The 27,809-nt window shown below is 48.6% G+C and overlaps 10 protein-coding genes across 10 annotated transcripts; 5 read left to right on the forward strand and 5 right to left on the reverse strand.

The window, feature by feature from the left end:
• Nucleotides 1-239: 239 nt before the first annotated feature.
• EI90DRAFT_3114518 (SNF2 family N-terminal domain-containing protein) lies at nucleotides 240-6,182 on the forward strand (the record flags this gene model as incomplete). Its single annotated transcript, XM_039062677.1, has 25 exons — nucleotides 240-377; nucleotides 444-1,405; nucleotides 1,461-1,563; nucleotides 1,620-1,866; nucleotides 1,922-2,039; nucleotides 2,095-2,119; nucleotides 2,169-2,252; nucleotides 2,305-2,342; nucleotides 2,405-2,600; nucleotides 2,651-2,920; nucleotides 2,978-3,453; nucleotides 3,507-3,633; nucleotides 3,688-3,752; nucleotides 3,810-4,034; nucleotides 4,085-4,214; nucleotides 4,274-4,361; nucleotides 4,412-4,478; nucleotides 4,527-4,535; nucleotides 4,586-4,811; nucleotides 4,855-4,892; nucleotides 5,138-5,528; nucleotides 5,582-5,672; nucleotides 5,728-5,771; nucleotides 5,823-6,010; nucleotides 6,056-6,182. 25 exons carry the CDS (start codon nucleotides 240-242, stop codon nucleotides 6,180-6,182), a joined length of 4,473 nt encoding a protein of 1,490 aa, XP_038923783.1.
• A 1,945-nt stretch (nucleotides 6,183-8,127) lies between these two features.
• EI90DRAFT_3027496 (P-loop containing nucleoside triphosphate hydrolase protein) lies at nucleotides 8,128-10,144 on the forward strand. Its single transcript, XM_039057993.1, has 11 exons — nucleotides 8,128-8,214; nucleotides 8,279-8,292; nucleotides 8,345-8,386; nucleotides 8,441-8,478; nucleotides 8,532-8,613; nucleotides 8,666-8,963; nucleotides 9,020-9,188; nucleotides 9,241-9,617; nucleotides 9,676-9,880; nucleotides 9,937-10,040; nucleotides 10,102-10,144. Exons 1-11 carry the CDS (start codon nucleotides 8,201-8,203, stop codon nucleotides 10,124-10,126), a joined length of 1,368 nt encoding a protein of 455 aa, XP_038923784.1. The 5' UTR covers nucleotides 8,128-8,200; the 3' UTR covers nucleotides 10,127-10,144.
• Nucleotides 10,113-11,714, reverse strand: EI90DRAFT_3027498 (Endonuclease/exonuclease/phosphatase). Its single transcript, XM_039057994.1, has 5 exons — nucleotides 11,263-11,714; nucleotides 11,130-11,211; nucleotides 10,908-11,068; nucleotides 10,740-10,854; nucleotides 10,113-10,682 (listed from the first exon to the last, which is right to left on the reverse strand). The coding sequence occupies exons 1-5, from the start codon at nucleotides 11,650-11,652 to the stop codon at nucleotides 10,297-10,299; spliced, it is 1,134 nt and encodes a 377-aa protein (XP_038923785.1). The 5' UTR covers nucleotides 11,653-11,714; the 3' UTR covers nucleotides 10,113-10,296.
• A 1,676-nt stretch (nucleotides 11,715-13,390) lies between these two features.
• Nucleotides 13,391-15,074, reverse strand: EI90DRAFT_3284450 (uncharacterized protein). Its single transcript, XM_039066922.1, has 4 exons — nucleotides 14,708-15,074; nucleotides 14,416-14,636; nucleotides 14,119-14,364; nucleotides 13,391-14,062 (listed from the first exon to the last, which is right to left on the reverse strand). The coding sequence occupies exons 1-4, from the start codon at nucleotides 14,856-14,858 to the stop codon at nucleotides 13,499-13,501; spliced, it is 1,182 nt and encodes a 393-aa protein (XP_038923786.1). The 5' UTR covers nucleotides 14,859-15,074; the 3' UTR covers nucleotides 13,391-13,498.
• On the forward strand, nucleotides 15,032-16,607 carry EI90DRAFT_2902377 (OTU-domain-containing protein; the record flags this gene model as incomplete). The annotated part of the gene is made up of 11 exons (XM_039054088.1): nucleotides 15,032-15,145; nucleotides 15,195-15,216; nucleotides 15,275-15,576; nucleotides 15,636-15,723; nucleotides 15,774-15,828; nucleotides 15,876-15,937; nucleotides 15,993-16,092; nucleotides 16,147-16,172; nucleotides 16,235-16,374; nucleotides 16,439-16,468; nucleotides 16,524-16,607. The coding sequence occupies 11 exons, from the start codon at nucleotides 15,032-15,034 to the stop codon at nucleotides 16,605-16,607; spliced, it is 1,023 nt and encodes a 340-aa protein (XP_038923787.1).
• EI90DRAFT_3027511 (putative TFP1p-H+-ATPase V1 domain 69 kd catalytic subunit, vacuolar) lies at nucleotides 16,576-19,432 on the forward strand. The gene is made up of 9 exons (XM_039057995.1): nucleotides 16,576-16,870; nucleotides 16,923-17,094; nucleotides 17,172-17,291; nucleotides 17,345-17,388; nucleotides 17,444-17,545; nucleotides 17,598-18,044; nucleotides 18,103-18,461; nucleotides 18,514-19,054; nucleotides 19,110-19,432. Exons 1-9 carry the CDS (start codon nucleotides 16,868-16,870, stop codon nucleotides 19,197-19,199), a joined length of 1,878 nt encoding a protein of 625 aa, XP_038923788.1. The 5' UTR covers nucleotides 16,576-16,867; the 3' UTR covers nucleotides 19,200-19,432.
• EI90DRAFT_3027513 (GPI transamidase component Gaa1) lies at nucleotides 19,191-21,402 on the reverse strand. The gene is made up of 9 exons (XM_039057996.1): nucleotides 21,350-21,402; nucleotides 21,209-21,293; nucleotides 20,980-21,157; nucleotides 20,816-20,917; nucleotides 20,663-20,767; nucleotides 20,345-20,609; nucleotides 20,224-20,295; nucleotides 19,844-20,174; nucleotides 19,191-19,779 (listed from the first exon to the last, which is right to left on the reverse strand). Exons 1-9 carry the CDS (start codon nucleotides 21,385-21,387, stop codon nucleotides 19,312-19,314), a joined length of 1,644 nt encoding a protein of 547 aa, XP_038923789.1. The 5' UTR covers nucleotides 21,388-21,402; the 3' UTR covers nucleotides 19,191-19,311.
• Nucleotides 21,403-22,082: 680 nt separating this feature from the next.
• EI90DRAFT_2963751 (small nuclear ribonucleoprotein) lies at nucleotides 22,083-23,518 on the reverse strand. Its single transcript, XM_039055466.1, has 8 exons — nucleotides 23,446-23,518; nucleotides 23,278-23,394; nucleotides 23,006-23,227; nucleotides 22,887-22,950; nucleotides 22,743-22,822; nucleotides 22,562-22,693; nucleotides 22,274-22,494; nucleotides 22,083-22,223 (listed from the first exon to the last, which is right to left on the reverse strand). The coding sequence occupies exons 1-8, from the start codon at nucleotides 23,482-23,484 to the stop codon at nucleotides 22,157-22,159; spliced, it is 942 nt and encodes a 313-aa protein (XP_038923790.1). The 5' UTR covers nucleotides 23,485-23,518; the 3' UTR covers nucleotides 22,083-22,156.
• Nucleotides 23,519-23,910: 392 nt separating this feature from the next.
• On the forward strand, nucleotides 23,911-25,354 carry EI90DRAFT_2901318 (TAFII55 protein conserved region-domain-containing protein; the record flags this gene model as incomplete). The annotated part of the gene is made up of 6 exons (XM_039054061.1): nucleotides 23,911-24,154; nucleotides 24,215-24,513; nucleotides 24,568-24,640; nucleotides 24,695-24,942; nucleotides 24,976-25,164; nucleotides 25,217-25,354. 6 exons carry the CDS (start codon nucleotides 23,911-23,913, stop codon nucleotides 25,352-25,354), a joined length of 1,191 nt encoding a protein of 396 aa, XP_038923791.1.
• A 73-nt stretch (nucleotides 25,355-25,427) lies between these two features.
• EI90DRAFT_20390 (uncharacterized protein) lies at nucleotides 25,428-27,682 on the reverse strand. Its single transcript, XM_039052463.1, has 8 exons — nucleotides 27,398-27,682; nucleotides 27,233-27,349; nucleotides 27,038-27,174; nucleotides 26,939-26,974; nucleotides 26,526-26,888; nucleotides 26,297-26,472; nucleotides 26,043-26,232; nucleotides 25,428-25,988 (listed from the first exon to the last, which is right to left on the reverse strand). The coding sequence occupies exons 2-8, from the start codon at nucleotides 27,276-27,278 to the stop codon at nucleotides 25,629-25,631; spliced, it is 1,308 nt and encodes a 435-aa protein (XP_038923792.1). The 5' UTR covers nucleotides 27,279-27,349; nucleotides 27,398-27,682; the 3' UTR covers nucleotides 25,428-25,628.
• Between the last annotated feature and the right edge of the window lie 127 nt (nucleotides 27,683-27,809).

Consider the following 27,809-nt stretch of genomic DNA (forward strand, 5'->3'; position numbering starts at 1 on the left):
AAATATTGGGCTTTCGAAAACGCAGACACGTGCATGCACACGGACACTTGAACTACGCAAAGTGACTCTGTAGATTCACTGCTCACACCGTACTGGTCCTAGTGGTCTCAGCGTACTTCCCCTGAACGCAGTCTCTGCCAACCCTCCTGCGTGCCACTGGCTTGGTGGTTCGGAGTTTTTGCCCGGGCGCTCGCAACTTGCCGGGACTCGAGGATCGAGTCGCCTTGCTCTTTACTTCCATGAAGGAGACTCTGGCTCAGGCGGAGATCCCTAGCGACTCAAATTTTCCGAGATATGCGCATGAAATTAATAAGTGCCTACAACTTGCGCTTGAAGGGCGTGGTGCTGGCACGGTTGTGGACTCGTTGGAAGGAGAGGTATTTATCTCAACTTGAGCTCTCCAGAAAACTTCGTTTTCACAAAACCTCTTTGCATACCCTCAGCGCCGTTTACCGGTGTGGAAGCATTCATTCACACTTTACATTCCTCTACTCTTTGGAGAATTGGCTTTCAATGAAACGGTCTCAGGGGAGATGTGTTCTGCCTTAGATAAACTTCCTCAGCAATCAATAAGGATCGGTGAAGGTCTTTTGCTCCGCCGTGCTAGAACGAAAGCGTTGGATGTATCCTTTGGTCCATCTTCTCCGAACGCAAGGGAAAAATTGGGGGAGCTCGGTCACATACTTCTGCCCATTCCGCCGCATGAAATTCGTATCACAGATGAGTTTATTAGTCAAACGGCTTGCGGAAGTGAGCTTCTAGCCGCCGCAGACCTTTGTTCTTTGCATGGCCGGATGTCTGTCTTGATCGAGGTAAACATTCGGGCGGTCCACCAGAACGAACAACGGCAGGATCTTCGTTGCCTTCCGTTCTGCTTTGAAGTACAATTTTGGATATCTCTTTGCCTCCCGGACATTTTTCAACCAAGTGAAGCACTTCCTAAGCATGCCGCGGAAGCACAAGCACGGATTTTCTCCTTCTTGTTTGTTCCGCAACTGCCAGGGGAGTTGGCGTATCCGGGCGAAACAAACGTCTCATTTTTTTTCTCCTGCTTGCAACCAGCTCCCGAACTTCCACCTGACGTGTCCTTACACCACTTACAGCCACCCGCGCTAGAAGTTGCTCTATACCCATTCCAACGAAAATCTGTCTTCTGGATGCTGCAGCGGGAAGGCATGACGATTGATGGAAATGGTTGTGCTGTCCCGGCCCCTCTGAGCTGTGGGAAAGTGAAGCCGCTTTTTTGGACTCGTGTTCCAAACCTTGGCCAAGACCTTGTGACCGGGAAAGAGGAACATTGGTGGTACAACCGTTTGACGGGTGATTTAAGGAATGAAACGGGACGTCCAGCGGAGGAAATTTTTCAAGGTGGGATTCTTGCAGAAAGTATGGGTCTTGGGAAAACGTACGTTTATTTAATCATTTGAACAGCACTCATTTCCTGAGCCTCCACACCTCAGGGTGGAAGTGATAGCACTTATTCTTCACCACCCCGCTACAAGTCGCAATGAACTTCCCAGCAAATATGATGTGTCCAGCGATTTTTGGGTGAAACCGGTGAAAGTATGTTTTTATGGTGTTCTCATCGAGAGCTGAACCTCACGCAATTTTTATTCCAGGGCACTCTTATTGTGACCCCGACATCGTTACAACAACAGTGGATTGAAGAGATAGAGACTCACGCTCCGACGCTTCGTCTCCTAGTCTATGACGGATGGGCAAAGCTCCGTCTTCCTCAAGAGCACACTACCGAGTCTGTGATTACAACGCGGCGCAAACGCAAACTGTCTGGCAGTCCATACACAAATGAAGCTGTATCGCAATGGTTTGATTATGCTCAGATTTTTGACGTCATTATTACTACTTGTGAGTTCAGGTATCAGTTGCTGAATGTATTATATCTCATATCTTGCAATTCAAGACGATGTATTGCGCGCTGACCTCTATGTTGCACGGCCTTCAGTGAAACGCAGCCGACGCAGTAATGTTGATTACGCTGAAGCCACTGTTTGTCCTCGTAGCCCATTGGTCATCTTAGAGTTCGTCCGTTCCGTTCTAGGAGGTCTAAATCTTATCTTGAATCTGGGTAATTAGATTCTCTCGCGTCGTTATGGATGAAGTAAGTTTTGTATGACATATCCATCACCACTATGTTCATTGCTGTTTAGGTTCAGCAAATTGGAGGCGGAAGAGCCGCCGAGATGGTGTCACTGGTGCCACGAGTCTCATCAATTGCTGTCAGCGGTACGCCTGTAAGTGACGAATTAGTTCAGCTTCTCTTTTACTGAACCTCGCATCCTTTAGGCAAAAGCGAGTGTTAAGGATCTGGTCTATCCATTGAGGTGTGTATATAGATCTAAGAAGTGAGGAGACGGAGTTTTGGAGGCTAAGCAGAAGTCTGCAGATTCCTCCGAGTCCCTCAGATATCGTCCATGAGGCAGTGGGAAACACTTTTGCAGCCTCAGTGTGCAACCGAGTTTGTAGACCTATTTGGGGCGGTTGCTGTCCGCACGTCGAAAGGGGCGATTGCTGAGGAGGCTCCGCTGCCCCCACAAAGAAGGGTGCTAGTGCCGATTGAGCTTGGGGCCATCGAGCGCCATGTAAGTGTTGCTGGTCGGCCACGTATCTCCCGAATAAATGGTACTCCCAGAACTATCATGAGAGATTCCGTTCCGGACTGCTCAACCTTGGTTTGGACGCGCAAGGAAACCTTCCATCCATACCCGAACTTGATTTGGATATCGTTCGGCTCCGCGCTTTCATTCGCGGTTTACGTCAAGCATGCACTCATCCTCTTGTTGGTAATTTGCCCGGCGCTCATAATCGCAATGTCCCCAACGTTATCCGATCGATTCAAGATGTATTGAAGGACATGATCCAACAGACTCGACGAAGTCTCTTAGATAGTCGACGGGAGGAGGTAAGTGATCGACTCAACTACCTTCACTTCTTCAAACCAATGACCGGTCTATGATAGATACATGCACTTGTGGGCTACGCGCTCCTTATCCAGAAGGATTCCAACGTGGTTGCCCGAAAAAATGATGCTCTAAATCTCCTACTCGAGACGCGTGCAAGAACAGAGAATTTCATCAATGACGTCAAACTCTACATCCACGAAGAGCTGACCAGACCAGAGGGCGGCGGAACAACTAATGTCACGGGACACGAGATTATTCCGCCAGACTTTGGCACCAGCCATTCGGATGATGAGGATCTCATCGACACGTACATTGACGAGACGGCAGAGGTAATTGGCCTAGACGAATCTGCCGGCGCTGATCCACGAAAGTCCTACCGTCATGGTTTGTTTCAACGCCTCAGAGATGCCCGAATTCTCCTACACAGAATAAAATTCTCACTCGGTGACATTTACCATGCGATGGGGGAGAATGGTCAAGAGGTAGAGAATTATGACGCTGCGGAGGTCATACGACAGTCCATCCTGAAGCGGTGAGTTCTCTGGAATGAGTGGCGCACCCCAATGCATTAATTGTGACATCAAGAGCGGAGGACCGAGCGAATCGAGCAATTGATGAATTGGCGCAAAGCTCTCGCAATGGAATCAGCCGCGCTGATCTTGTCATTGAGCCCAACATGAGTCTTGCCGCTTTCCCGAAATTGGCTAAGCTTGTACGTGTATGGTTGCGTCTTCATGGGTCATTACTGACCGGTTACTGCGTGTAGACGGCCGAGACACAAGATGCCATAGATCTCCTTGATAAACAAGCACAATTGCTTTGGAAGTGGAGGTGGGACATATTTAGCTAATACTGAGGCGTGCAACTCATGCAGACGCATTCATGCAGAGAAAAAATTATTTCCTTACTCTCTGAACGACTGGGGACCGACAGTTCCCATTCTGGGCCTGACGGGAACGAATATACTCGGAGTTTGGAAGTCCAGGGTCAAGCAGAAAGTTATCTCCAGTCGTGGGCGGCGTTGCTAGCGGATAGGAAGGAGGCGCTCATTGCGGAGCGCACCGCCCTCGCTGCACATGAAGATCGTGAGGTTCAGTCTCGGCGCACCAAAAGGTATGTGACTTTCGTGAATACTGAGCTCGCCGCGACTTAAGCTGTCATAGGGCTATGGATGCGGTAGCTAGTGGCACAGCGGAGCATGATTTAGAATCCGCTGAGCAGCCAGAACTAACAATACAGCTCACAATCCAGCGGCGCGCCATGCGCCGTGATCACACTCGTATGCCACTCAAGGTATGAGTGTTTGAAGGCCAGAGTATTGATCTTGTTTATGCTTCTGGTAATCTGTAAAGGCGGCAGCAGTGGCGTTCCGTACTCATGATGAGATACCAGGCGTGCTTGATGAATCGCTTCGCTTGCACAACGTCATCGCGACTCAAAGTGAGCATTGTATCAAGGTACTGATCTACTTTTTGATGCTCTGTCTCCAGCAACATTGATGAATGCCCTGGAAAATGAACTGAGACCCATTCGCAAGGCATTCAATGCTAGGGTTCTGTGAGTGCCTTGAAACGTACCGCATTGCTGCTGCCAATCAATTTTCAGGTATTTTCGGTAGGTTGAATCGTTGGAGAGTGGGTTCAAAGTCCAGACATTTCGTCCAGGCAACTTCAACATATCTCTGACTCAGTCGCAGACGAAGAGTTGCCTGAAGGAATGGCCATCCAAACAGCATGCGAAGATGCCCGAGAGAAGGCAGAGGAGGCCGCGCATAAAACCCAAACCCTCCTTGCCAAATCACGCTACCTGACCCATTTGGCTACTCAACAGGCCAGTAATCAGGCGAGTGACGACGATGAGTGTGTTATGTGTAAGTCCGAGTTCGATAAGGTGAGTGTGATGCAACAATTTTTTGTTGAACCATCTTGAGCAGTCTGTCGGAACCAAGGGATTCATGACGAGCTGTGCACAGTAAGTGCCATTTGTGTTGCTAGGGACAAGGTCACGGACTCGTTTTTCGCAATTCAGCATGTTTTGTCAGGTAGAGATACGTGCCATCAGGGAATCATGATTATGTGCTGAAACAGGGCTCCAGACTTGTTTGACAGAATGGATGAAGAGGCGACCCGAAGGGAAGGGCTGTCCTGTGTGCCGGTACTCCATAATATTTTTTTGCCTCGGGGGCCCACTTCTCACCTACCTCCTCATTCCGACAGCTCAACTATTGGCCCAAGCACCCTTCATAGGATCGCTAGCTATCATCACGTTATACCATCTGCAACAGATGCAGGAGTCATGTCGAAACCCATACCCAATATTCCATATAGAAGGATTGAGAACTCGCTCATGTCGTCCATTAATGCAACCGCTGCTGTGGGGGATTATGGCAGTAAAATTCAGACTCTCGCAAAGCATATCTTGATGATACAGGAATCTGACCCAAAGGCGAAGTCCATTGTGTTTTCCGCTTGGTCGGATTCCCTCCACATCATTTCTCATGCACTTACATCCAACGGTATCCGGCATTTAAAGATCGACTCCAGCGCGAAGTCGAATGCCGTACGCTTATTTAGCAGTGATGAATCCATCTCCGTGTTATTACTCCACGTACGTCGAAACGTCTTTCTTGATATCAGCTAGCTAATATACTTTCCCCCAAGGGTGAGAGAGACAACGCCGGATTGAATATAATTGCCGCAAAGTATGTCTTTCTCCTGGAACCGGTTGTCAATCATGCGTTCGAGGTGCAAGGTGTGTTGGACGAATTCTCCGATCATACCCAGAAGAAGACAACGCATTACTTTAGCTATCGCCCGAGTGGATCGTTTGGGACAGAATAAAGCGACCTCGGTAAGTTTTCATAATTACTGCGGGCCTTTCCAACTCTTAGGATTTTGGAAGGTGTTCTGTTATTATGCGGAAGACACCATCGAAAGAAACATTCTTGATCTTGCGTACCGACGTGGACAATCCCTCTATGTTGAGGGTGGTATTGAACTAAACGGCGACATTGCCAGCGATGACCATCGACTATCCCGAAGTTCACGGAGCAAATCAAGGGCGTTAGATAAGGGCGACTCGATAGCAAGGTGAGTGCCTCGTAACTCACGCGACCACAAACTCATCTACAACAGCGTTGATGACATGTTGACTCTATTGTTCCCCGAACTGTATGGTCTCTTGAACGAGTCTGAGGAAGACCAGCTACGTCGGGGGATTGTCGCTAGTCTCGGCACCACACAGGATGATAGAAGCGATTGAAGATTTGAAGTGGGATCATCAATTCCCCTCATCGCAGTGTATGGTCCCAACTTCGAGCTTTGTAGTTATCTCAACTGTTGGACCGTTGAGGCAACAAGTGGCACGGCGAGTGTGCTGAGCTGTTACAACTTTATCGTCGTTGAGTAATTGCAGATCTGGTCTTGGATTTACCACACAACGGGTCAACATGATGCTTAGCACTTCAGGTTATTTCCATTCTGAAGCCTTCTGGTGGCACTTAGCATTGAAGCATGGCTTATTGAGTATGATTAGCTGGGAGCGGAAAGAGGAAGGGGTTTGTGGAAATAGGATCCAGTCAGGAAGAATACTGAACGCCGCCATTGCCTACTGTTCCTCGTGTACAACCGAAGGAATTTGCAGGCCCCGTACTCTGCATCGAGGCGTAATGGCTATGGCATTATATCTGCTAGATGATCAAGGCTTAACAAGTTACCTGCACAGCAGTGTCACTCTCACCTCCCGAAATTACGTAAAAGTTGTCACTTTTGCTGACGAAATGCTTTTTCCTTATTTGACTAAGGACCATGTGACTGAAATTTTATTGCAGTGAGAATATTCCTTTCACCCACTTACCGTCAACTCTCCATTTCGAGAATTCCCCGAGGATCATAAACCCCGACGACGCACACCCGTATACTCTCCCTTTTGTAATGACGATCCCGCACTGCCACGTGATAACGAGGCCGCGGGGTAATAAACCAGATTCTCCTCCTCCTCCATTTCGAGAATGGAATCAATGACTAGAAAACCACATGTTCCTCCCTGACGCCTTCATCCTTATTAATCCCGACATCCACTTCTGATGTCCTCGTTCCATTACCCTGCACACAACAGCATGCGGTAACTATGAAAATTTCCAACACTCCAAATTTACACACTCTTCATCAGGTTCCAACATACTGGGAGAAAGCGGTCCTTGACTGCCTCTCTGTCCTTCCAAATTTAAGCAATCGTCGCGTCCACCCATGACCTTGCTCATGAAATTTCCCTGTTAACTTTGCCGAATAATTAGATCCTTTACCAAATGTACGCTCGTCTCCCATTTCACTCCGCTTTTCCATTACTTATACTCTCACTTTTGTCCATCCGCTCCCTTACCTTAACCTCATCGCTCACCACTGCACTGTATGACGATCAGGGATGATATTGAGACTCTTAGCGCATCCCCTTCGGAGCGCATGCTATGTGAGTGTCTCTCTTACAACTATCGAGAGTTGATCTCATTGTCTCCATTCTAACTGTGCCGATATATCTCCATGTCTGCTGTCCACCGTTGCTCCCACATCCTCAAGTCATCGTACCATATCTTCATTGTGCCATATCTTCACTGTACCATAACTGCGTTCTACCTTCACATTTTGGCATTGTAACTTCCGTGTTCCACTTCTTTCTTGTTCCATCTCTTCCCTGTTCATATTCACGGTTTCTGAATGTTTCTTACTGATTGCCGGAACAATGTATGCTGTGCAGGTATCAGCGATGCGAAGCACGCACTCTAGTGCATAGATTTCCAGGCGTATATATGTTGTGTTTTGTGAGGTAGGCATGCAACACACATGCACCGAAGTCGTGCTTAGGCAGGACTCCATGCAGCCTGAGCTCTATGACTTTGTATAGGATTTACTATCCACGAAGCTCTTCGATGATACCTGATCTGGGTCTCTGCCCCGCGCGTGCCCTGAGCAAGGTAACCCATCCCCAGCACGTAAAATATCGAGGACTGGCAGACTTGGCACGCATTATCCATCATCGTCGACGCGTCATTTATATCAACTTCCATTCTCACCACAAACACCTTCCATTCTACACTTCCTGGTGATTAGTTCAGAATGAAACATGAAATTTCCTCTACGAGCGTGAACATTCCTTTTTTTTTGGTGGAACCCCTGTAGCTTACTATCCATGTCACATGACGGCTGGTATACAAACGCGAAGTGTGGCTGTGCTCAGACAGCCCCATTTAATCTCGTGTCTGGGACGCGTAAGAGGCTGCCAACATGCCACCCAAAGCGTAGGCCAACCAAATAGCTAGAAGTCCTTGCTCGATGGAACTGATGGCGGTTCTTTTGTCATAGCGATTGGGACAAATGTAGGTATTCCTCAATTGCAGTGTGCTTGTTGCGTTGACTAACCTCAGTTAGATGACAAACGTTTCAGTGAAAGAAAAGAGGAGAAAATAATCGGTAGGTGCAAGTCCAGAACGTTATCTATCGCTCCTTTCTGATGCCCATTGCTAGCTCTTGACGACAACGATATACAAATATTAAAGACATACGTACGCTTGGTCCCGTTTTATGTTACTTACATTAGCCTAATTCATCGTCTTAGGGCCAAGGCCCGTATGCTGCTCAACTCAAGAGAGTAGAAAGTGATATAAAAGAGGTTCAGAAGCGAGTCAACGAGAAGATGGGTATGTTGAGTAGTTGCTCATCTAACAAGCCAAATCTCATAATACCTCCCAGGCGTTAAGGAGTCCGACACCGGCCTCGCACCTCCAAACCTTTGGGACATTGCCGCCGACAAGCAGAGGATGAGTGAAGATCAGCCTCTGCAGGTTGCGCGATGCACGAAAATTATCCGTATGGACCCCGAGAAAGCTGCTCGCGCAGCTGCCATGAATCGGCCAGGTGCGGAACAAGGCCAGAAAGGCGCCGATGAGCAAGACCAATATGTTATCAATATCAAGCAGATTGCTAAATTTGTCGTCGGTCTCGGTGAACGTGTCGCGCCCACTGATGTGGAGGAAGGAATGCGTGTTGGGTAGGAGCCCTGCTAATTGGCACCTTGTAGTTTCAGACGTTGATCCTCCTTCTTAGAGTGGATCGTAACAAGTACCAAATTCAGATCCCATTGCCTCCAAAGATTGACCCTTCTGTCACCATGATGCAAGTCGAAGACAAGCCAGACATTACCTACTCGGACGTCGGGGGCTGCAAAGATCAAATCGAAAAATTAAGGGAGGTTGTTGAGACACCTTTGCTTTCTGTGGGTTTTTGCATTATGCCCAATTCGATTCTCTCTTGCTGAGCCAATTTAGCCAGAACGTTTCGTCGCTCTAGGCATCGATCCCCCGAAGGGGGTCATGCTGTACGGTCCTCCTGGAACTGGTAAGACACTCTGTGCCAGGGCGGTAGCCAACCGAACGGATGCCACATTCATCCGAGTTATTGGGTCCGAGCTCGTTCAAAAATATGTTGGCGAAGGTGCTCGTATGGTTCGTGAACTGTTCGAGATGGCTCGTGGAAAGAAAGCATGCATCATCTTCTTTGATGAAGTCGACGCTATTGGCGGGGCCCGTTTTGACGATGGAGCTGGGGGCGACAATGAAGTACAGAGGACAATGCTGGAGCTCATTAACCAGTTGGATGGCTTTGATCCTCGGGGTAACATCAAAGTTATCATGGCGACCAATAGGCACGTACACCGCTATCTTACAACCCAAGAGACCTCAACTCAGATCCTCCACCTCCAGACCCGACACGTTGGATCCAGCGCTACTCCGTCCAGGTAGAATCGATCGAAAGATCGAGTTTGCACTTCCCGACACGGAAGGGCGAGCGCACATCTTAAGAATTCATGCTCGTAGCATGAGTGTCGAGCGCGACATCCGTTTTGACCTCATAGCTCGCTTGTGCCCGAACACTACAGGGGCCGAGCTGAAGTCTGTAGCAACAGAGGCACGTCCCACCTAACAGCTCCTCCCGGATTGTGAAAAGCTGATTTTGCCAATAAGGCGGGCATGTTTGCTATCCGCGCCCGAAGGAAGGTCGCGACCGAGCGTGATTTTTTGGACGCCGTCGAGAAAGTAGTTCGGCAAGGCACGAAATTTTCAAGCACGTAAGTTTTCGCTGACCATCTGCACCATCCATGCCGGAGGATTGATATGATCTCTTCGAAGACCCTTATATCAAGTGTACAATTAGAAGGGTTTGGCCAACGTCGCAAGTATCCTATCTTCATTGTTAACATTATTTCAACACAATAACGATTCGCTAATTTCCAATACTATGGGCAAATGATCAGAGGCGCCATAGATCTCATTTCTTTAGACCTTCAGTAAAGAACTGCTCGGTGTCATCACGAAAGCACGTACCTAATTCCGCACATCTTCACTTCGTGTCGGATTCTCTCGCTTAATATGACTGGAATTGGTTAGTGATTGTTGTGGCATAATAAAGCCCTTGAACCTACACATGTCCAATCTCCAACCTACTTGTTTTGCGCGGCAGTTGAAGCGGAAGCTGAAGTACGTATAATGCTCATCGTCTGGGTGTGTCTCCCTCCAAATATCTAGAAGTCGACTTGTGGGAGATACTTGCACAGATTTGGGAATATTAGTTATTGATGACTCGTCACCGGTTTTGGAGACTTGTGATGTCGCCGTGGGGCTGAGGTTCTCGAGGATCCTGGCAAAAGCTGAACATTCATCCGAGGTGTAGCCGGCAGTCTTGTTCCAGTTAGACTTGTCGTTCTTAAGGTCTAGGAAAGCATTGTCGTTGGATAATTGACATTAAGTTTTCGGCATTAACACTCAACCTTTCGATGTTGGGGCAACATTAAGATCCCCGGCCCATATTACTGGTTTAGTTCTGTCGAGATTGTGGATGTACGTTTGAAACGCTGTGTTCCATGCATTTTTTATACCCAACGTCTATGAGTGGGCATATTTAAGTTGGGAGGATATAAACGCTTGAAACGATGCACCTTGAGTTCTGCACCTGCATTCGGCACGTAGGTTCCAATCAGCCAGAATTCATTAAATTCCAGTGTGACAATTCGACCCTTGACAACAGAGGGATTGTCATAGCCCGGAAGATTGTAGGTTACGCTGAGAGGCATGTATTTAGACAGTATGGCTGTTCCAGCTGCAACAAATTTCAAGGAATGATTGGGTCAGTTGGAGGATAGGGTGCTAGATTGCTCCACCTTGGCCTTTCTTCTCTGACACGCTCCAATACCGATGAGGGAACCTGTCAACGAGACTGGGGTCTGCGGGTGGCTGGTTCACCTGGGGCCAAGCTGGTTGGTGGCAAATAACTGCACACCGAGTAATATTCACCTTTGTTTCCGTGAGAACGATAATGTCTGGATCTTCGGCGGTGAGGTACTTTAGAAGCCCTTTCTTGATGGCAGCCGCTAAACCGCATATGTTCCATGATACGATGCGAACACCTTGTTTCGGGTCGAATTTGAGGACAGCAGGGAGCACTTTGTTAGTTGGCATTCCATTCCATGAAGGTGGGGATATGTCTTGAGAGCTCGCTACTGCTTCGCATTCGTCCGAATCTAAGCTAACATTCGTGGTCGTTTGGCTTGCTGTGGCGTTTGAGGTTGTGCGCTTGGAGCTCCGCGCCCTCTTCGATTTCTCCACCTGACTAACGATCGTAGATGACGAAGCCTTTCGCTTAAGACTCGATGATGACGCGTTGCGAGATGGTAACGACGCCATCTACGCGTCACAGAACTGCAATAGGTGTACCGTATTAGTGGAAATTAGGCTCGAGCAATGTGTTTACATATGTTTATGCCTTAGTTTTCCTATCTCGGTTCTTGTGCAGAAAGAACTGCATGTTGAATAGATGGACTAGGGCGCGTGCATTGCTACACCCGGACCTGCATAGCGCACATGTGGGGACCCGTACTACAAAAACTGAATTGATACATTAAATTTCAAACCCAAACTCTCTTTTTCTCAAGTCCCCAGCACGAGGTCCCAGATTCTTGTATAACACCGTATACTTCAGCGACGTGTTCAGAATCGTTGAATCAATGGAAGACTGCACCTGGATTCTAGCTGGATACGAACCAGACATCAGCTTTGATAACGACGCTCCTGAGTGTGCTAGATTGATCGGTATCCACGAAGTCGCGTTTGCGCACAAGGACAAAACTGTGGTTCGATATATTGTACATGACGTGATTATTGCAGCGGGGGCCCTACCTTTGACAGAGTTGCTAGTGCCGCTCCTGGCAAGGAAGCACCCAACCCGACTACGAAGGCTGTGAACCCCGACTAGAGAAAAGCTTCATTCCAGTGTATGTGTTCGGGCGGAGAGCTGGCCGAGTGTGCGGGTGTGAAACGCAGGCCCAAGTTCAGTGGTAAGAGTGTAGCGCAAGCTAAATACTTGGAAGAGAGTGTGAAGCTCAAGGTAAAAGAGTTGAGGCCTTACGGCCTCAATGAAAAGTTCGATTCGACAATGCAAGAGCAGACCTTTAGAGGAGCTAAGGCGTCCGGCCTAAATATTTCTGCCAACAACGAGCCCATGCAAGGTCCTAGGTCACAGGAAGCCCAGCCAGATACAAGGAAGCTGTGCCACCATTGACGATAGCCATACACCGTCAAGCACCAACCATAGCATGCGAAATTGCCGTGAGTGACGAACGCCCAGGGCACTGGACCAAATGTCCTCCTGTATGACATTCGTGCCATTCCAGACCCGACCACCATGAACCAAGCTGTATGCACTTCCTTATCCATATGCTTGATAACTGCCTAATCGTAGATTTGATGCCAGTGTCATCGACCCCATGTTTGGCAGAGTGAAGCATCACGAAGTCAGAATCGCTACAAGCCATTGAGGACATGAGGACAGGTGTTACTGGGTGGATCCCAGCAACGTGGATGACGTTCCCTATGCGAAAGTGTTGTTTGACCGATGTGGGGAGTCATCGAGTAACTCTGAGTATTCCAATGAGTAACCTAACGATTGGCTCCCCTTAAAGAGAGGCTGGTCACCTGCCTAGCGATTGGCCAGCGAATACGAGCACGGCATGAAAACTAAACGCATTTTCAGCGTCAGTTTTTACGTAAACACAAACAAGACTGGGGTCGATCGATTCCCACCATCTGCAAATCCGAACCTAGTTTTCCTAAGCTCGCAAGACCTTGAGCTTCACCTGACGAATCCTGAAAGAGCAGGCCGAGTGCGTGCAAAATCGCTTTTGCCACAACGCCGTAGACTAATATGCTGTGGCGCCTCTTGCTAGGATGCACAATCTTTTCGTAATTTTCCGAGCTTGCCAGGCATCTGTTCAAGTCTAAATTGTTGTGCCTCGAATTTTCGTTTCGCACGGTGGCGCACATGCTTCGGACTTATGATGACGGTCAATATTTACTCGCTAAGGAATGATCATATTTTCGAACACAGTATCTCGGGAAGTCTGGGACCCAGATGCTACAGGACCATAACACGGCGATACCCCAAGGTCACGATGATAGAGATGGCATGCCAGGATCAAAGCGACGTCGATGCCTGTCGTCCTGGCACAGGTTGGAGCATAATGGCGAGACCAAATCATGCAACGTCCTCTGAATCAATCTCAACCTCAATGTCCGTTCTCTCTGCCGCCTCAACCGTGGGGATAACTTTGACCAGTCCGACTGTGTACGCATAGGAAGCGGCTCCTAACCCCGCGAGGATGAACCAGACCCGACGCCCACTCCGCAACTTCTGATCCAATTCGTCACCAGTATTCCTCGAAGCAAACGATTCTTTCCACAAAGTTCCCTGGCATAGCCTGCAGAGAACACTTCGGACACCGCCAATCCAAAGATTTGTGGATCGCACCAGAATATGGAAACCTGACGTGCCAGCCAGGTCTCTCTCCACATATGGCTTGGTGGAAGAAGACTGGAATGCGCGAGAGTGCACCAGTAGCGCGTGTGATACCAAGAGGGGAAAGGATTCAAGAAGGATAGTTTTAAGAACTGGATCCGGGAACGGTATGTGTAAGATGAAAAGGATATGCGCCGCGAGAACAGCATCAACCAGAGATGGGTTGTCGCCATAAACGAATGAATCATTTCCGGGAACGAGACCAGAGAGTGTTTCAAAAATGTCTCTCGCTTTCTCGACAAGCTGTAACAGGTAATCACCGGGAGCGGACGTATTGAGCCTCCGAATTGAGAACTCACCCTTTCACGATTGAACGCACGTTGCATCAAACTACCACTCGTCTTCTCCACCGAAAAGAACTGGGATTTAGAAGTTTCCTCAGTTTCCTCGCCCTCTTCCCACATGAATGCACCTCGGAGACGTTCCCGCTGCAATGCACGAATCCGGCCAGGAACGTAAAACCTCTGAGGGAGTGGCAGCATAGACACTAGAGCAGGCCTGGTGACCGAGTAATAATTAGAGTGGGAGGAGTACATAGAATGTGCCTATGGAAGAACGTGAGTATCTTTCATGAAATCTAGCTTCCGACGACGTACGACTAAGTCCCCCATCCGGGACTCGATGTAGACCCTCCACGCCAGAGATTGGGCTTTCTCCGCCGATGAGAGATGATTATCGAGTGATGTTCGTGGAGGTGGAAGTGTCTCTTCATCCTCTTCAGAATCAAGAGTGGACAGATCCAATGAAGCGAGATATGCATATAGGGAGGGCAGAGGCGAAACAGACTGGCCGAGGTGCGAAATGAAAGGCAATTGCCCTATATGAATATCAAACTCAAGATTAGAAGTCGTTCTTGTAAGGTGCTAGCGCCTAGAGAATGTCTCTGACCTGATGGGGATAATTCTGGTGAGGTTTCCTCGACTATTCTGAACCTACCAGGCAAAGCGAGCTGGAGGTACAGCACGACAGAAAGGCAGGCCACGTCGATGGAGGAGAGATTCCATTTCCCAGGCCAGATATGGATGAAAAGGGGCGGCATGAATAGTCAGTACTCCAACCACTAGACAACGGTGAGTAGATGCCCTCGTTCTGGTTGACAAATCAACGTTATGTAACGCCTACCGGCGTCACGTCATGGCGTTCGCATAACATCACCGATCTATCGTTCGTACCATCACACACCGTGAGCTAGGGGATCGGATACGATCAGCCATGGCAAACACTTTTCCTGTGAGGCTGAGATCCCCAAAAGGGACCACGACCATCCATGTCAACCCGAATAGAACCATTGGGGATCTGCAACTACTTATCTCCTCTGCTACTCAAGTAGGTGCTGCAGCCTGAAATAAAACCAATTCTAACAACCCAATGCCAGATTCTACCATCACTTCAGGACAGTGAGTGCTAGCGAGCTTGGCTCTCGGGGCCATTTATACTGATGATTGGGTTGATTAGTAAAAATTGGGTATCCTCCAACACAGGCTATGTTGGTGCCCAGCCTGCCACTTGCCTCATTGAATTTGAAACGGGGCGATCAGATCATTGTCTCAACACTATCCGCGGAGCATTCTGTTCTTTCATCCGCAACAAAGCACATCACGGCCTCCCCCAGGGATGTGGACGGCGGGTTGCCCACTTTGGGGGCGGGGGGAGAAGGCGCATCCTCTATGGAACGTGAACGGTTAGCAGTGCAGGATCACTCAGGGGATGGATTAGTCGATCATGTTGCTGTGGATGGTCAGTTTCTTGTACTAAGAGTAAGCACCGGACACCACAATTCCATCAGACACATTGTTAGATATACATTCTATTAAAGGAAGTGCCTGATGATAACTCTTGCCTATTCTCCTCGATTGCGCTCATTTTTGAGCAAGACATGAGGGCTGCACCGAAACTTCGTTCCGGTGAGATAAGCAGAACTGAATGTTGTACAGTACTCATGAATTGTCTGAAGTAGTGGCAAGTGCTATCAAGGGCGATCCTGATACATTTTCCGACGTTTTCCTTGGGTGAGTGCCTCCCGAGTTGCTGAATGGCTTTGCTAAAGTTCTACTAGTCGGCCACGCGATGAATATATCACAACTATTCTGAAGGCCACATCATGGGGTGGTGCCATAGGTGCGAGGATCGCGGAGATGTTCCTTCTTCATCCGTAACTTTGTTTCATCTGCAGAGCTCTCAATACTGTCAGATCACTACCAAACTGAAATATCCAGTTTTGACGTCGAGACTGGTCGTTGTGATAGATTTGGTCAAGGGAAATATCAGAACAGGTGCGGCGCATGAAAGCAGGGTATTTAACAGCTTATCAGTACTTTCCTGCCCAGATGCTTCCTCATGTATTCCGGCATTCGTAAGTACAGAGTGGGAATGTGGATATGACGCGGCCTTTTCGACTTTTCACCTTTCCGTCAGATTATGATGCAGTTTCGATGTCCCCGACAGTGTCCGCACCTGCTGATTTCCATCAAACTGTATTTCCTGTGGAAGCGGAAGGAATTTTCGCCGCTGCGGGGCGCCTTGCGGTTAAGAGACGAGAGAAAGGAGCGTTTACAGTAAGTCGAGTTAGTCTCATCGATGTGTCATCCTTGCTGAGCAGTGGGCCGTTCCTCCTTTGAGAACACTACAACCTTTGATCTCTGTTGCCAAGTAAGTGAATCATCTTGCTCTGTTGAAATTCGAAATTCTGTGCTCATGTCCGAAGACGTGTGGCGTGCGGATCAAAGGCGAAAAGGACGCCAGGGCACATGCAAAGGAGACAGGCCATGCTGAGTTCGGGGAGTACTGATGATCAGCGTGATCTACGTGCATGTTAGGTATCCGAAAATTAGTTTTATCTCAGTTGTACATATATCCGGGATACTTCAAGCTCGTACTTTGCCTGTTTGCCGATGTCCGACTAGCAGCAGATTTGTGCTTATTGGCGAGAGACTGAGCAGCAATGGAATTTAAATAACGAATGGAGCTCACCACAACACTGGTAAACACTGAGCAGGTCACAAACCTAGTTTGCGAAGCTTTCGTATTTGTGCTTCGGTTTACGAGTTCATGGTCAGTTTGTCGGAAAGCGGGGGTGTTCAGCTTTCACTGATCCTGTGACTAGGCCGGAGCGTACCAAAACGCAAAGCGCGATCTCCCCAAGATACGTGATGAGGAGAAGGAATCGCGATACGGACAAGTATTTGGTGTATCCGGCCCTGTCGTCATTGCCGAGAACATGGCAGGGGCGGCGATGTATGAGCTCGTCAGAGTTGGTCATGAAGAGCTTGTTGGAGGTGAGCCCGAATAATTGGACGCTCTCCTATGCATGACACTGGCTGGGACGCACCTGACACCCATTGCATGCATTCAGAGGTCATCCGAATAGATGCAGATAAGGTCACTGTACAAGTCTATGAAGAGACCTCGGGTGTGACTGTAGGTGATCCAGTGTTGCGCACGGGGAAGCCGTTGAGCGTGGAACTTGGACCAGGTGGGAGCCCCTATTGGCGCAAACCACTTGTCAACCTTATAAACGGTTCGCAGGCTTAATGGGTAATATTGTCGATGGGATTCAAAGGCCGCTCAGAGTGAGCCATCTACAGACCTCTTCTGGTCTGACAGGCATTTAACCCAAGACGTCAGGGCATTCAAGAGCAAACCAAATCCATTTATATCCCGAAAGGCATCAACACGGACTCACTAGACCGATCTCTTCGATGGGATTTTATGCCTACCAACTTGAAGGTATTTCCTATCTCTTGTCGGGCATTGGATCCCAATGACTCAGTGGAACCAGACTGGCGATCATGTTTCTGGTGGCGATATATTTGGCACGGTGTTCGAGAATTCCTTGATTGACAAACACAAAATTATCCTCGGGCCTCGGGCACTCGGGACTATCACTTATATTGCTGAGAAGGGGAGTTACAACGTGGATGACACCGTTCTGGAGACTGAATTTGATGGGAAAAGGACGAAGCATAGCTTGATGCAAGTCTGGCCCGTGCGGGCCCCACGGCCCGTGTCGGACAAACTAACTGCTGACCATCCGCTGTTAACTGGACAACGAGTACTGGATTCCCTGTTTCCATGTGTCCAGGGAGGAACTACCGCGATCCCTGGAGCATTCGGCGCGGGGAAGACTGTGATTTCTCAAGCTCTCTCTAAATTCTCAAATAGCGACATCATAGTTTACGTTGGGTGTGGCGAACGAGGGAACGAAATGGCTGAAGTCCTCATGGAGGTAATTTCAAGTCCTTATATAGCCCCAAGAGGGACGACGTTGAGTTTCCCATACTTAGTTCCCAGAACTCACCATGGACTTGGGTAAAGGGCGACAGGAACCGATTATGAAGCGGACCACACTGGTTGCTAATACTTCTAACATGCCTGTAGCAGCCCGTGAAGCATCCATATACACCGGAATAACCCTTGCCGAATATTGGAGAGATCAGGGCACGAATGTCTCTATGATGGCCGATTCGACAAGCCGCTGGGCTGAAGCCCTGCGGGAGATTAGCGGTCGTCTTGCAGAAATGCCTGCCGACTCTGGCTATCCCGCATATCTCGGAACCAAGTTGGCCAGTTTTTATGAACGCGCAGGCAAAGTCACTTGTCTTGGTAGCCCCCGACGAACTGGCACTGTCTCAATTGTTGGAGCGTTCGTGGTAGTCGCTTCTTTTCTACGTAGATATCTCACAGAGTATTTACAGTGTCTCTCCTCCAGGCGGAGATTTTTCGGATCCGGTCACTTCTGCTACGCTCGGCATCGTGCAAGTCTTCTGGGGCTTGGATAAAAAGTTGGCGCAGAGAAAGCATTTCCCCTCTGTAAACTGGAGTTTGTCATTCTCGAAGTACATCAAAGTCCTCGAGCCTTACTACACCAGTAAAGCGCCAGGCTTTATCGATTATCGCAGCCGTGCGAAGGAGATTCTCCAAAAGGAAGAAGATCTTGCGGAAATCGTCCAATTAGTTGGGAAAAGCGCACTTGGGGAGACTGAAAAAGTTACTCTGGAGGTAGCACGTATGCTTAAAGACGACTTTCTTCAACAAAATGGAATGAGCGAATATGATCGCTTCTGTCCATTTTATAAGACGAGCGCCATGCTTCGCAATTTCGTTGTCTACAACGATGCTGCCATTAAAGCAGTGGGAGGGGAGAGGGGTGGCTCCAATGATGGGGATCTCACTTTTGCTCAAGTCAAAGATAAGACAGCCGACTTGATGTTTAAGCTTTCCCAGATGAAGTTTGAGGTATAGTAGTTGGCTTTTCATCGTATCTCTGAGTTGCTAAAAAGCTACTGTTTAGAGCCCTTCCCAAGGAGAGCAGGAGGTCAAGAAAAAATTGGACGGACTATATGGGGAAATCCAGGAGAGATTCCGTCAACTCGGAGAGTGATTTATGAGAACTCCGGAAGTTCCGATCTCTAAATCCTTTATCCCTTCCTATGTACCACTCTTGTAAGGGGTGCTATTCCCGGCGGATTTTTCTGCATTAAGACAGGGGTTCTTTAATGATTAAGAATGATAGCTAAACAACCTTGAACAACCAGAGGATAATAGATACAGAAGACGGAGGGCAGAAACCATGATTCTAAAACTTGCCAGTCCCATATCAATCGTAGCACGGTCTTGATAGTTTGTGCCTCGCAAACAAAACCAGTCGAGAGAAGTATAGGGACGGGCATGAGCATCATGAAAAAAATTGTTCCAAGAATCCTGCCTGCAGAGTTGATCGTCATGCGTGGTATCATTGATAAAGGGATTCCAAGAAGCACAACCAGACACGCAGCAAAACTGAAGTTGAGGACCGAGATGATGCAACTTATGGTCCCCGCAATGCATAGTGTCAACGCATGGAGAACTGACGAAATGGATGCTTTGTCAGCTGCGTGGCTAGGGGGTCCATGTAGGATGCCAATGATAGAGGGGAGATTCATTGCGGCACTCATTGAAACCAGTAATAGTTTTGGGAAGGACTTGTGGCGGAAAATCAGTCAAGTAGAATAAAATGGTATGTTGGCGCCAAGATACGGTACGTACCGCCCAAATTTGGCTAGGGATGTAGGTCATCGCAAGAAACAAGAGCAATCCAAAAATATGGGTGCCGGCTATTATGGAGCAGGTAACAGCTACTGGCCGTTGCTGGCGGGTCCATCGGTTAACAGCCCCATGCTCAGGGTGGTGTTTCCATCCTGAAGACACCCAGCGATGCAAACCGTTGAGTTCCATGCCAATGCCAATGAGAACCACGGACGGAAGGTATTTTCCAATCGGAATGAACGTCGTTGGACCAGTCAATAAGTAGAAGAAGAAAGAAGCATGCAATCTTTCGAGCAAATTGTTCATGGTTCGCACGGAAGATTCAACTATTCTTCCGCGGGGGTCAGTCCTAAGGATTGGGAAACGGGGATTATACTGACTTTCCTAACGCATAAAATCCATGAGGCCCATCAGCAGGCTTTGCGAAAATGGTCACAGCATCAATGCGGAACCTGAGGATTGGTTGGTTGACAAATAGAACAGAACGAAGGAAAAACCCACTGATGAAAGAGTCCATGTAACCCACTGGGGCGGCCAAGGGCGGAAAAAGAGAGATGCCTTATAATTGTTCGAGCTATTGCAAAGTAGCTGCCAGCAGCCACTGCTTGGAGTGTTCGTCCAGGGAACGTTGAGATAGTTCCGGCAAGGGTCTCGGTTCGAGGGATTTCGTGATCGTAAATGAGGACCGAAGATCCACCAGTGTATGTTGATATCACTCCTACGCTGTTCAAAAGATCTTGGTTTGGTAAGCGGGCATTTGTCCCTTCTGGGGCTAAGCTTAGTATACGGCTTGGGGATACGGAAGTCACCTAGTCGCACCGTAGTACAAGCCGACATCGCTAAAGGAATGCCCAGGATAGTCAACACAAAGGGCCGTCCAAATAACTCCGCCCGAGACGAGATCAAGGGGGTCCGAAGTAATGCCTTGGGAATGTTGTAAAGATTGGCTTAGGAGAGAAAAACTCTGCTTACCAGGCGTACGCGATGCGTGGTAGCTATCGAGGAATGCCAACATGCCATCGAGGAACCCGTCACTAATCACAAATACGACATCTCGGGCCCAGAATGATGATTCTGGAGCGAAGCGGAGTCTCAGGAGAGCAAACTTGTGGATCTAAACCAGTCCCAAGACGCACTTTGAATATGGCCAGCCAACGCCATTATGCTTGCCACGCCACGCATATTGATATTGTGGGAACCAAGGGACCCAGGTTGCATGGAGAGGCTGAGCCAAGAGGCGCATAAAACCATGGTTTCAAAGCTGGACGCTCGAGGAGCTGAAAATGAGGCATAGACATTCACCCCTCGACGAGTCTAAGGAATGGCGGGAGGTGAGCTAATCGCATGAACTTGAGTAGTACCAACGGCGAGGGTCGTCTTTATCTCATAGGCTTGAGTCGCAGCAGCAAGACCCAGCTCCTGGAGCTCATATTTTATGTACTGGACATACCTACAAGTATTAAGTCGGTATCGTCACAATGAATCCTTGTCCAAACCCAAACTTACTCAGCTTTGGATGCGTTGTTATAGCTCATAGATTCCATCGTTTCCAAGTAGCGATCGGCCAAATGGACATCATCCCAATCCCAATGTGTTTTCACCTCCACTCAGCAATTAGTATGAGATATGCTACAATGAGCGAACAGATATACAGAATTTGGTTGCAAAGCGTTCTCGTCAATCCAAGTCGTCCTATCCAGCCACTGAGTTGGGAGAATCAGCATCCATGCATATCCCACGAAGAAGAACAGCAGCCTTTGAATCTGCCACGGTGAGATGCGTATCGGAATCATCATTCGATTGCTTTACCTGATAGCCCAGGATTTCCGAAATATCCAGTTGAGAAGCACGCTTCTTCTCTGAATGCGTCTTTGATGACGAGAAATTTTTTTTCCATTGGAGCGATGGGCGTCCTCTGCAGAAGGTCTGGATTTCTCAACAACGGGGTTGTCGGCAATGGAAATGCGTGGGGCCGCCATTGTTGGTACTGACGGCGTCGGACTGACGCGCACAGCCACATCGGCACACGCCGAAAGCCAAGAATGAACCCAAAATGCCTGACTTCCGTGAATTTGCTACTAAAAAACATGCAATCCGCCGCATCGGAGCTGCCATGTCCAAGGGGTCTCCCAAAAAAGATGGAGGCTGCCTAAGCAGCACCCTCAGTAAAAATGATACTTCTGTATTCTTTTGTATGTACTGAGTGCCCAATACTCGAATAGTTTGATTTTGGCTTCATACCGACTACGTTCAAGTTCAATCTACGCATTGAGGGCAGCCTCACAACAAACGTAGCCTCAGAAAAATATTAATTCAGTACCTTCTTCGAGGTGACCTCGAGCGATCTCGGTCAGATCGTCGGCCGGCATCTCGATAACTGCTGAAGGTCGTGTCAACATCAGATGCTCTGCCCAAAACTGAGAGTCGCACCTTGAGTGTCCACGATCATAACCATTCCGGTTTGAGTGATTGTGCTCCCGCTCTCGGTGGCCGTCCTCCCTCGGACGGTGATCTCGTTCAGAGGGTCGGGGTGCAACAGGTGCATCAGGGGGTGCCATCATAGATGCATTGCGAGCTGTGACTGGCGCGGCAAGCCTCCTCTTGCTAAACTCTTCCAGCATCTTTCGCAATTCATGATAGCCAAGGTGCATCTAACTCGTAGAAACATCATCAAAACATCATCAGAATAAACGTTACAATGGCGAAAACGGACAATACCTTGCCACCAAAGTGATCCGCAAGCCGACGGTCTGAATCCAGAACAGACAAGTATGCACCGCAAACATCGCACACTCGCAATTTCTGGTGCCCGGAAGCTCCGGACGTGTCTGTCAGGTTTTGGAGCTCGCGCTGCAACCGCAAAAATGAGCTATATCCGGACAACAACCAGACGCCGCACCTCCTTTTCTGCCTTTTCAACTTTGAGGGCCTCGACTGCCGCCAATTCTTTCATGGATTCCTCAACTTCACCTGCTTCCCCTGTTGCAAGTGTCAAATCTATTAGGGGATGGGGGACGGGTTCTAGTTGGCAAGCAGCACTTACCCAAACTTTCAATCCTTTCTGTTCCTCCCTGGATCGCAAGTTCGATTTCGCCGATCTCCCGCATCTGGTAATACCTGATGTGAGGCAACGACCTCTGTGTCAAGACGGCGGTACTTTACCAAATTTGTCGTCTTCGCATTCTCTTCTGGCGTTTTCTCCAATCTTCGATGAGCGGCCCTGATCCGCCTGTCGCATTCATCTACAAACTGGAAGATGTTGTTTTCGTATTCACGTTGTATCTCTGCAATTTTTTTGCTGCCCGAATTTGCTTGCTTCTCTTCATTGTACTGCAACTTATACTTGTCAGCGTGCGACTTAGGGCAAGGGCCGAGATCCATTTTCTGCAACCACTCTCAGCTCACACGCAAAGCCAAGCAATGGGTTGACCCACGGTGTTTGTGAAGAGGGAGTGCGGGCATGTACCACACAGAAAATTTTTGCATACTTTCTCGTCCCACCAATTGAGGTTGGCGTCTTGTAAACCCATTGTTTCTGGGCCCATCATTTGCTAAGGTATGGGTTGGAAAAGACAACCATCATTGAATTGGTGTTGACAAACCTCAAGGAGCTTACGTTGCATTTCGGCGAGTCTCCCCATGTTAATAGCTATGCAGGCCCGTTTGCTCTCTGATGTTGGGTTCAATGTTGCGCAGTCGGCAGTTTGCACTGCCACTATCACCCCATTTAACTGCGCTCCTGTGGAAGGCGAACTGTGATCTTTTACAAGTTCCATAGCAGTGCTGTATGCCGGGTCTCTAAAGGAGGGCACTTTCTCACTGCACATATCCTCGCCAATTATTATCACATGGAGGATGAGTTTGTTGATATAGTAGATACTTCGCCTATGGTTTCCCCCCAACCCACGCAACCGGCGGGAGGACAGACTGGAAACACCTCTGTGCCACCCGCCCCTATCCGAAGATCTGCCCGCATCCGTCCTCAAATAATGACGTACGCCCAACTTCGTCGAAGGTCTATTTCTCCTAGTGCCCCTTCGCGTAAGCACTTGAAGTCTAGCCACAAGATGAAGAAGGGTGACCTCGGGGTCAGAGGGGCCCCAAGGCTTAAACTAAGGCTCGGTGAACGATCCTCTAGCCATAACACTTCTTTCCTCGGACCCTGGGATAGAGAACTTGATAGTGATGAAGAGGATTTAGCATTTGAGGAGCAGTTCATACTTAGGATGCCAGAGAATGAGGACGCAGACCAGTTAAGGCAAATGGTTGCCGCTCGGGATGTCAAGGAGGATGTATGGTTTAAGTTTACAGGTAGTTCGTTTTATTACCGAACTAAATGTCGCGCGTGCAGTTGATGACCCTTTTAACTAGATTCGCGACGGGGCGTGTTTCACATGGGCGATAACTCTTACACCGCCAAATTAGTTGACTTGCCCTCGATCATTGAAGCTCAGAAAACACTTGATAATCGACAGATGTTCAAGATAGCTGACATCTGCCAAATGTTAGTTGTAGAAAAGCCTGCGGCAGCTATGACTTCAGCAGACCGTCCCATTGAGCAGCTCGGCTCTCAGAATTTTGACGTAAAAGACTTCATTTGGCCTCACGGGCTGACTCCCCCGTTGCGTCATGTAAGGAGGAGGAGGTTTCGTAAACGCATAAACAGAGCGGTGCGTTCAGCATTCATGTCAATTTTGAATCCGGACTAATGTGGTGGGTTTCAGACAATTGAAATTGTCGAGCATGAGGTGGAGAGGCTGCTTGCTGAGGACGATGCTGCGGAAGAGACAAACTATGGTGAGACACCCAAGACGATAGTATGGGCATCATTTCTCAGCTAGATGCATCTAGAACTGTTGGAGCATGTTAATCCTGATCTGTCTGACTCCGAGTTCGATAACGAGCATCTTTTTGATCAAACAGCTTCAGGAATCGACCAAGAAGGGCTTGACGTTGATACTGAACAAGACACCGTGCCTCCAGGCGAAGATGACGACACAGATGAAGTCGGGGAAGATGAGGATGAGGATGAGGATGATGGATTCGATGCTGCGTTTGCGGCAGAAATCGACCAGATGGATGCCGATCGAAACGATGGTGTGGTGGCAGGCTTCTCTGATGGTGAAGATGAGGATGGCGAGGAGCATAATCTTGATCGGGGAAGTGATTCGGGAGAAGACGAGGATGAGGACGAGGATGAGGACGAGGACGAGGATACTATTCAGGCACGGAAGCTTCTCAATGAAGAGATTAAAGATTTGGAGGTGGCGATAGAAAAGAAAGTTCACGATATTGCAAGTGTTCAGAATGTTCTCATCAAGGTACGTTATTTCGACCTCTCTCTAGCCTTCCTAATCCACCTCCGATATCTAGCGACGGTTTGAGGACGCACTCAAGAAGTTAAGAGAAGATCTGGACAGCAGGATCGCTCAACGAGTGAAGATAAGTGAACGAAGCCGAGTAGTTGGTGAGATATGCGTAAGATCGGAGGGAATCCCCATCCGGAGCTGACGAATATCTCTTCGGTTCAGGGCATGAAGATGGCGAGGAGGAAGACGTGGGAGGAGATATTGATCGCGCCAACGAGAACAATACCGAGGACGCCAACCCCAGGTTTGAACAATTAAACGAAGACATTTCAGCCGCCATACACTAGTCCTATCAAAATTGGTATTCAGGATAATGGCAAAGTCTAGCATACAGTAGAGGATACAAGATGTTCGACACGTCGTTTATGGTGCTGAATGTTGTTTCTGGTTGAAGCTCGAAACCGCGGGTAACATAGCTAAGACGGATGAATGAGAATAGGTGTGGTGAGTCGTTCAACATCCGAAGGGAATGGGTCAACAAGATCCGAGGGAAGTTGGCATTCGTCTATGTTGGAATGATACCTGTTAACCAAATTTCCGCTTTCTTCGTGGTGGTAACCAGATTGAGTCGGCTCTCGTGCCAGCGCTTGTGTAGCCAAGATCACAGCGACTTCACTAGATACTGAGTCTCCGCAGTTGACAGCATGCACCGCACCAGGTTTGAATCCCTCAGGCAAAGTGGTTGCGTCGTGAAATGCGGGGTCATCAGGTGACATTTGTGTGTCTGCCCTCGCAACCAATGTGCTCCTCGCCAACTCTACGAGTTCCTGAGCTACCTTCACTAGATCGTTAGTGACTGGCGGGACAATCGGCATGTTCGCACCCAAAACTGCGGGAGTCAGAGTGTCTGCCAGGACTTGGTGCTGAGCTAGTGAGAGTGGCCGTGGACGATTCGCGGTGTCGTCGTAGTCCTGTGAACATGGAACATCGGGCTGAGTTGGAGCAACCTGACGTGGTGCTTCAGTAGCAACTCCAATGAAATCCGAGGTATCCCTCGAGGCTGGTCGCGGAGTAGATGAACTGAGGGAGGAGAATCAATGTAGCGATTAGTCTGCGTATAATGGGGCTTGCAAGTGCAACACACTCTACGGTATGATGGGGCGGGACAAACGTTTGATTAACAGCGTGCCGCGCCTGGGTGATATTTCCACCGACAGAAGGTTGAGCTCGGGATTTAGGCATCATTTGGTCTGATATCGTGAACATAACAACCTGCACGTGGAAAGTTGTTCGTATGGAGGGGCGATCTTCCTGAGGAAACTAGTACAGGTGGAAATTAAGTTTAAGTGAACGTTGTAAAAAGAGAGACATACTCCAGCTTCGACAACGATGTCAACGTCATTAGCATCCGAAGCAGAAGGTGTTCCAACAAGAGTATCATTTTCCCATGATAGCCAACCAGGAAGGGATGGGGAGCCCCAGGTAACATGAATACTCTGACGGGACATTTGGGGGTCCCAAATACGCGGTTGCCACGACCATCTCAACCCGACATATGCAATTGGGGTCGGATTCCCAAGTATCTTCCTTTCAAAGGGCCGGAATGTCCAACCCGCAGTTTCAGGTTCTCTTTTTGCAAAGATATGCCACACATGATTGCCTTTAGACTTAGATTTTTTCCCATCTTCGTTGAATCGAGAAATGATGGGCTGTTGATGCCATAAATACGCTTTTACCTGAACAGACATTAGGAGATCGCCGAATTGACTTCCATTTTGACACGGACTTTTTTCTGTGGGACCACATCTTCACCCAAATGGTGCTGGGAAAGCTTTGCGGAACATCAGTTAGTTTTCTGCACAATTGGAGTTGCATAATCACGTACCTCCTCCATAAACCCATTAGTAAACGCTGCTATGCGAAACTTAAAAGGACGAAAGTCCAAGGATTCGTCCATTTTTGCCATCTTCTTGGCCATCAGTGTTTGATGGATGGGTTCTCCTTTTACATCAGTGGCTTCCACTTGACACAAAGGTTGTCTCATCAGTTATCCTCCGGAGAGTGGTGGGGTAGCACAAACAATTTGAGCAGATTCTTTGCAAGTATCTATCGAAAACAACGTCCATCTTCGATTTGAGATCATGTGGAACGAAGTTCGAGGTGTTGATTACTTCTCCACCAGGAATGGTCCGACGACCTGGCCGAGGGTTCGAATCAATGTGCGTGCCATGACTGTTTCTCCTACTTTTTAATGGTTCGGGCTCAGCTTCCAACTCCGACTCCGATAGATAGCTGTCTGGGGACGGAGCGCGCGAATATGGTGCGGAAGACTGACTGGACTCCCCAACGATGTTGGGGTCGAATGCGAGCGAACTGTGTGACGGGTGGGTGCTCGAATAAGATGATGACCTTGATGGGCGGACTCCATGTTGAGAGCTGAGTGGTGAAGGTAGGTGGATGGATGGGTGTGAACGCGGCAGTACATGGCTGAAAGTATACGAAATTGGAATGGTGACGACACTTTCAGTCGGAGCATCAGCAGGTCCGACGCTGGGGCTAAACGAAGTGTCTGGCCAGGGACGCTGGGCAACGTGAGGGGTGTCATATGTATGCGATCCGGCGGAGGCGGCTCTGATTTGTGACGTATGAGATGTCTT

This window comes from Cantharellus anzutake, assembly GCF_015039405.1.
Source record: "Cantharellus anzutake strain C23 chromosome Unknown EI90scaffold_1, whole genome shotgun sequence".
Lineage (NCBI taxonomy): Eukaryota > Fungi > Basidiomycota > Agaricomycetes > Cantharellales > Hydnaceae > Cantharellus > Cantharellus anzutake.

Excerpts from the sequence above, each read along its gene's own strand:
- EI90DRAFT_3027496 (XM_039057993.1), top strand. Across the intron at positions 9,618-9,675 it reads GTTATCATGGCGACCAATAG|ACCCGACACGTTGGATCCAG; the intron begins GCACGTACACCG and ends CTCCACCTCCAG. Across the intron at positions 9,881-9,936 it reads TGAAGTCTGTAGCAACAGAG|GCGGGCATGTTTGCTATCCG; the intron begins GCACGTCCCACC and ends TTTGCCAATAAG.
- EI90DRAFT_3027498 (XM_039057994.1), bottom strand. The coding sequence starts at position 11,652 with ATGGCGTCGTTACCATCTCGCAACGCGTCATCATCGAGTCTTAAGCGA. Across the intron at positions 11,212-11,262 it reads TCGTTCTCACGGAAACAAAG|GTGAACCAGCCACCCGCAGA; the intron begins GTGAATATTACT and ends GCTTGGCCCCAG. Across the intron at positions 10,683-10,739 it reads TGTTGCCCCAACATCGAAAG|ACCTTAAGAACGACAAGTCT; the intron begins GTTGAGTGTTAA and ends ATGCTTTCCTAG.
- EI90DRAFT_3284450 (XM_039066922.1), bottom strand. The coding sequence starts at position 14,858 with ATGCCGCCCCTTTTCATCCATATCTGGCCTGGGAAATGGAATCTCTCC. Across the intron at positions 14,637-14,707 it reads ACCAGAATTATCCCCATCAG|GGCAATTGCCTTTCATTTCG; the intron begins GTCAGAGACATT and ends ATATTCATATAG. Across the intron at positions 14,063-14,118 it reads GTGCGTTCAATCGTGAAAGG|CTTGTCGAGAAAGCGAGAGA; the intron begins GTGAGTTCTCAA and ends TACCTGTTACAG.
- EI90DRAFT_3027511 (XM_039057995.1), top strand. Across the intron at positions 17,546-17,597 it reads TTATGCCTACCAACTTGAAG|ACTGGCGATCATGTTTCTGG; the intron begins GTATTTCCTATC and ends CAGTGGAACCAG. Across the intron at positions 18,462-18,513 it reads ACTGTCTCAATTGTTGGAGC|TGTCTCTCCTCCAGGCGGAG; the intron begins GTTCGTGGTAGT and ends GAGTATTTACAG.
- EI90DRAFT_3027513 (XM_039057996.1), bottom strand. The coding sequence starts at position 21,387 with ATGGAATCTATGAGCTATAACAACGCATCCAAAGCTGA. Across the intron at positions 21,158-21,208 it reads AGATAAAGACGACCCTCGCC|ACTCGTCGAGGGGTGAATGT; the intron begins GTTGGTACTACT and ends GCCATTCCTTAG. Across the intron at positions 20,918-20,979 it reads GTTGGCTGGCCATATTCAAA|AATCATCATTCTGGGCCCGA; the intron begins GTGCGTCTTGGG and ends GCTTCGCTCCAG.
- EI90DRAFT_2963751 (XM_039055466.1), bottom strand. The coding sequence starts at position 23,484 with ATGGGGAGACTCGCCGAAATGCAACGTAAGCTCCTTGAG. Across the intron at positions 22,694-22,742 it reads TTGAAAAGGCAGAAAAGGAG|CGCGAGCTCCAAAACCTGAC; the intron begins GTGCGGCGTCTG and ends TTGCGGTTGCAG. Across the intron at positions 22,224-22,273 it reads TATGATCGTGGACACTCAAG|CAGTTATCGAGATGCCGGCC; the intron begins GTGCGACTCTCA and ends CACGACCTTCAG.
- EI90DRAFT_20390 (XM_039052463.1), bottom strand. The coding sequence starts at position 27,278 with ATGGACGTTGTTTTCGATAGATACTTGCAAAGAATCTGCTCAAATT. Across the intron at positions 26,889-26,938 it reads ATGTGGTCCCACAGAAAAAA|GTAAAAGCGTATTTATGGCA; the intron begins GTCCGTGTCAAA and ends ATGTCTGTTCAG. Across the intron at positions 26,473-26,525 it reads ACATCGTTGTCGAAGCTGGA|TTTCCTCAGGAAGATCGCCC; the intron begins GTATGTCTCTCT and ends CACCTGTACTAG.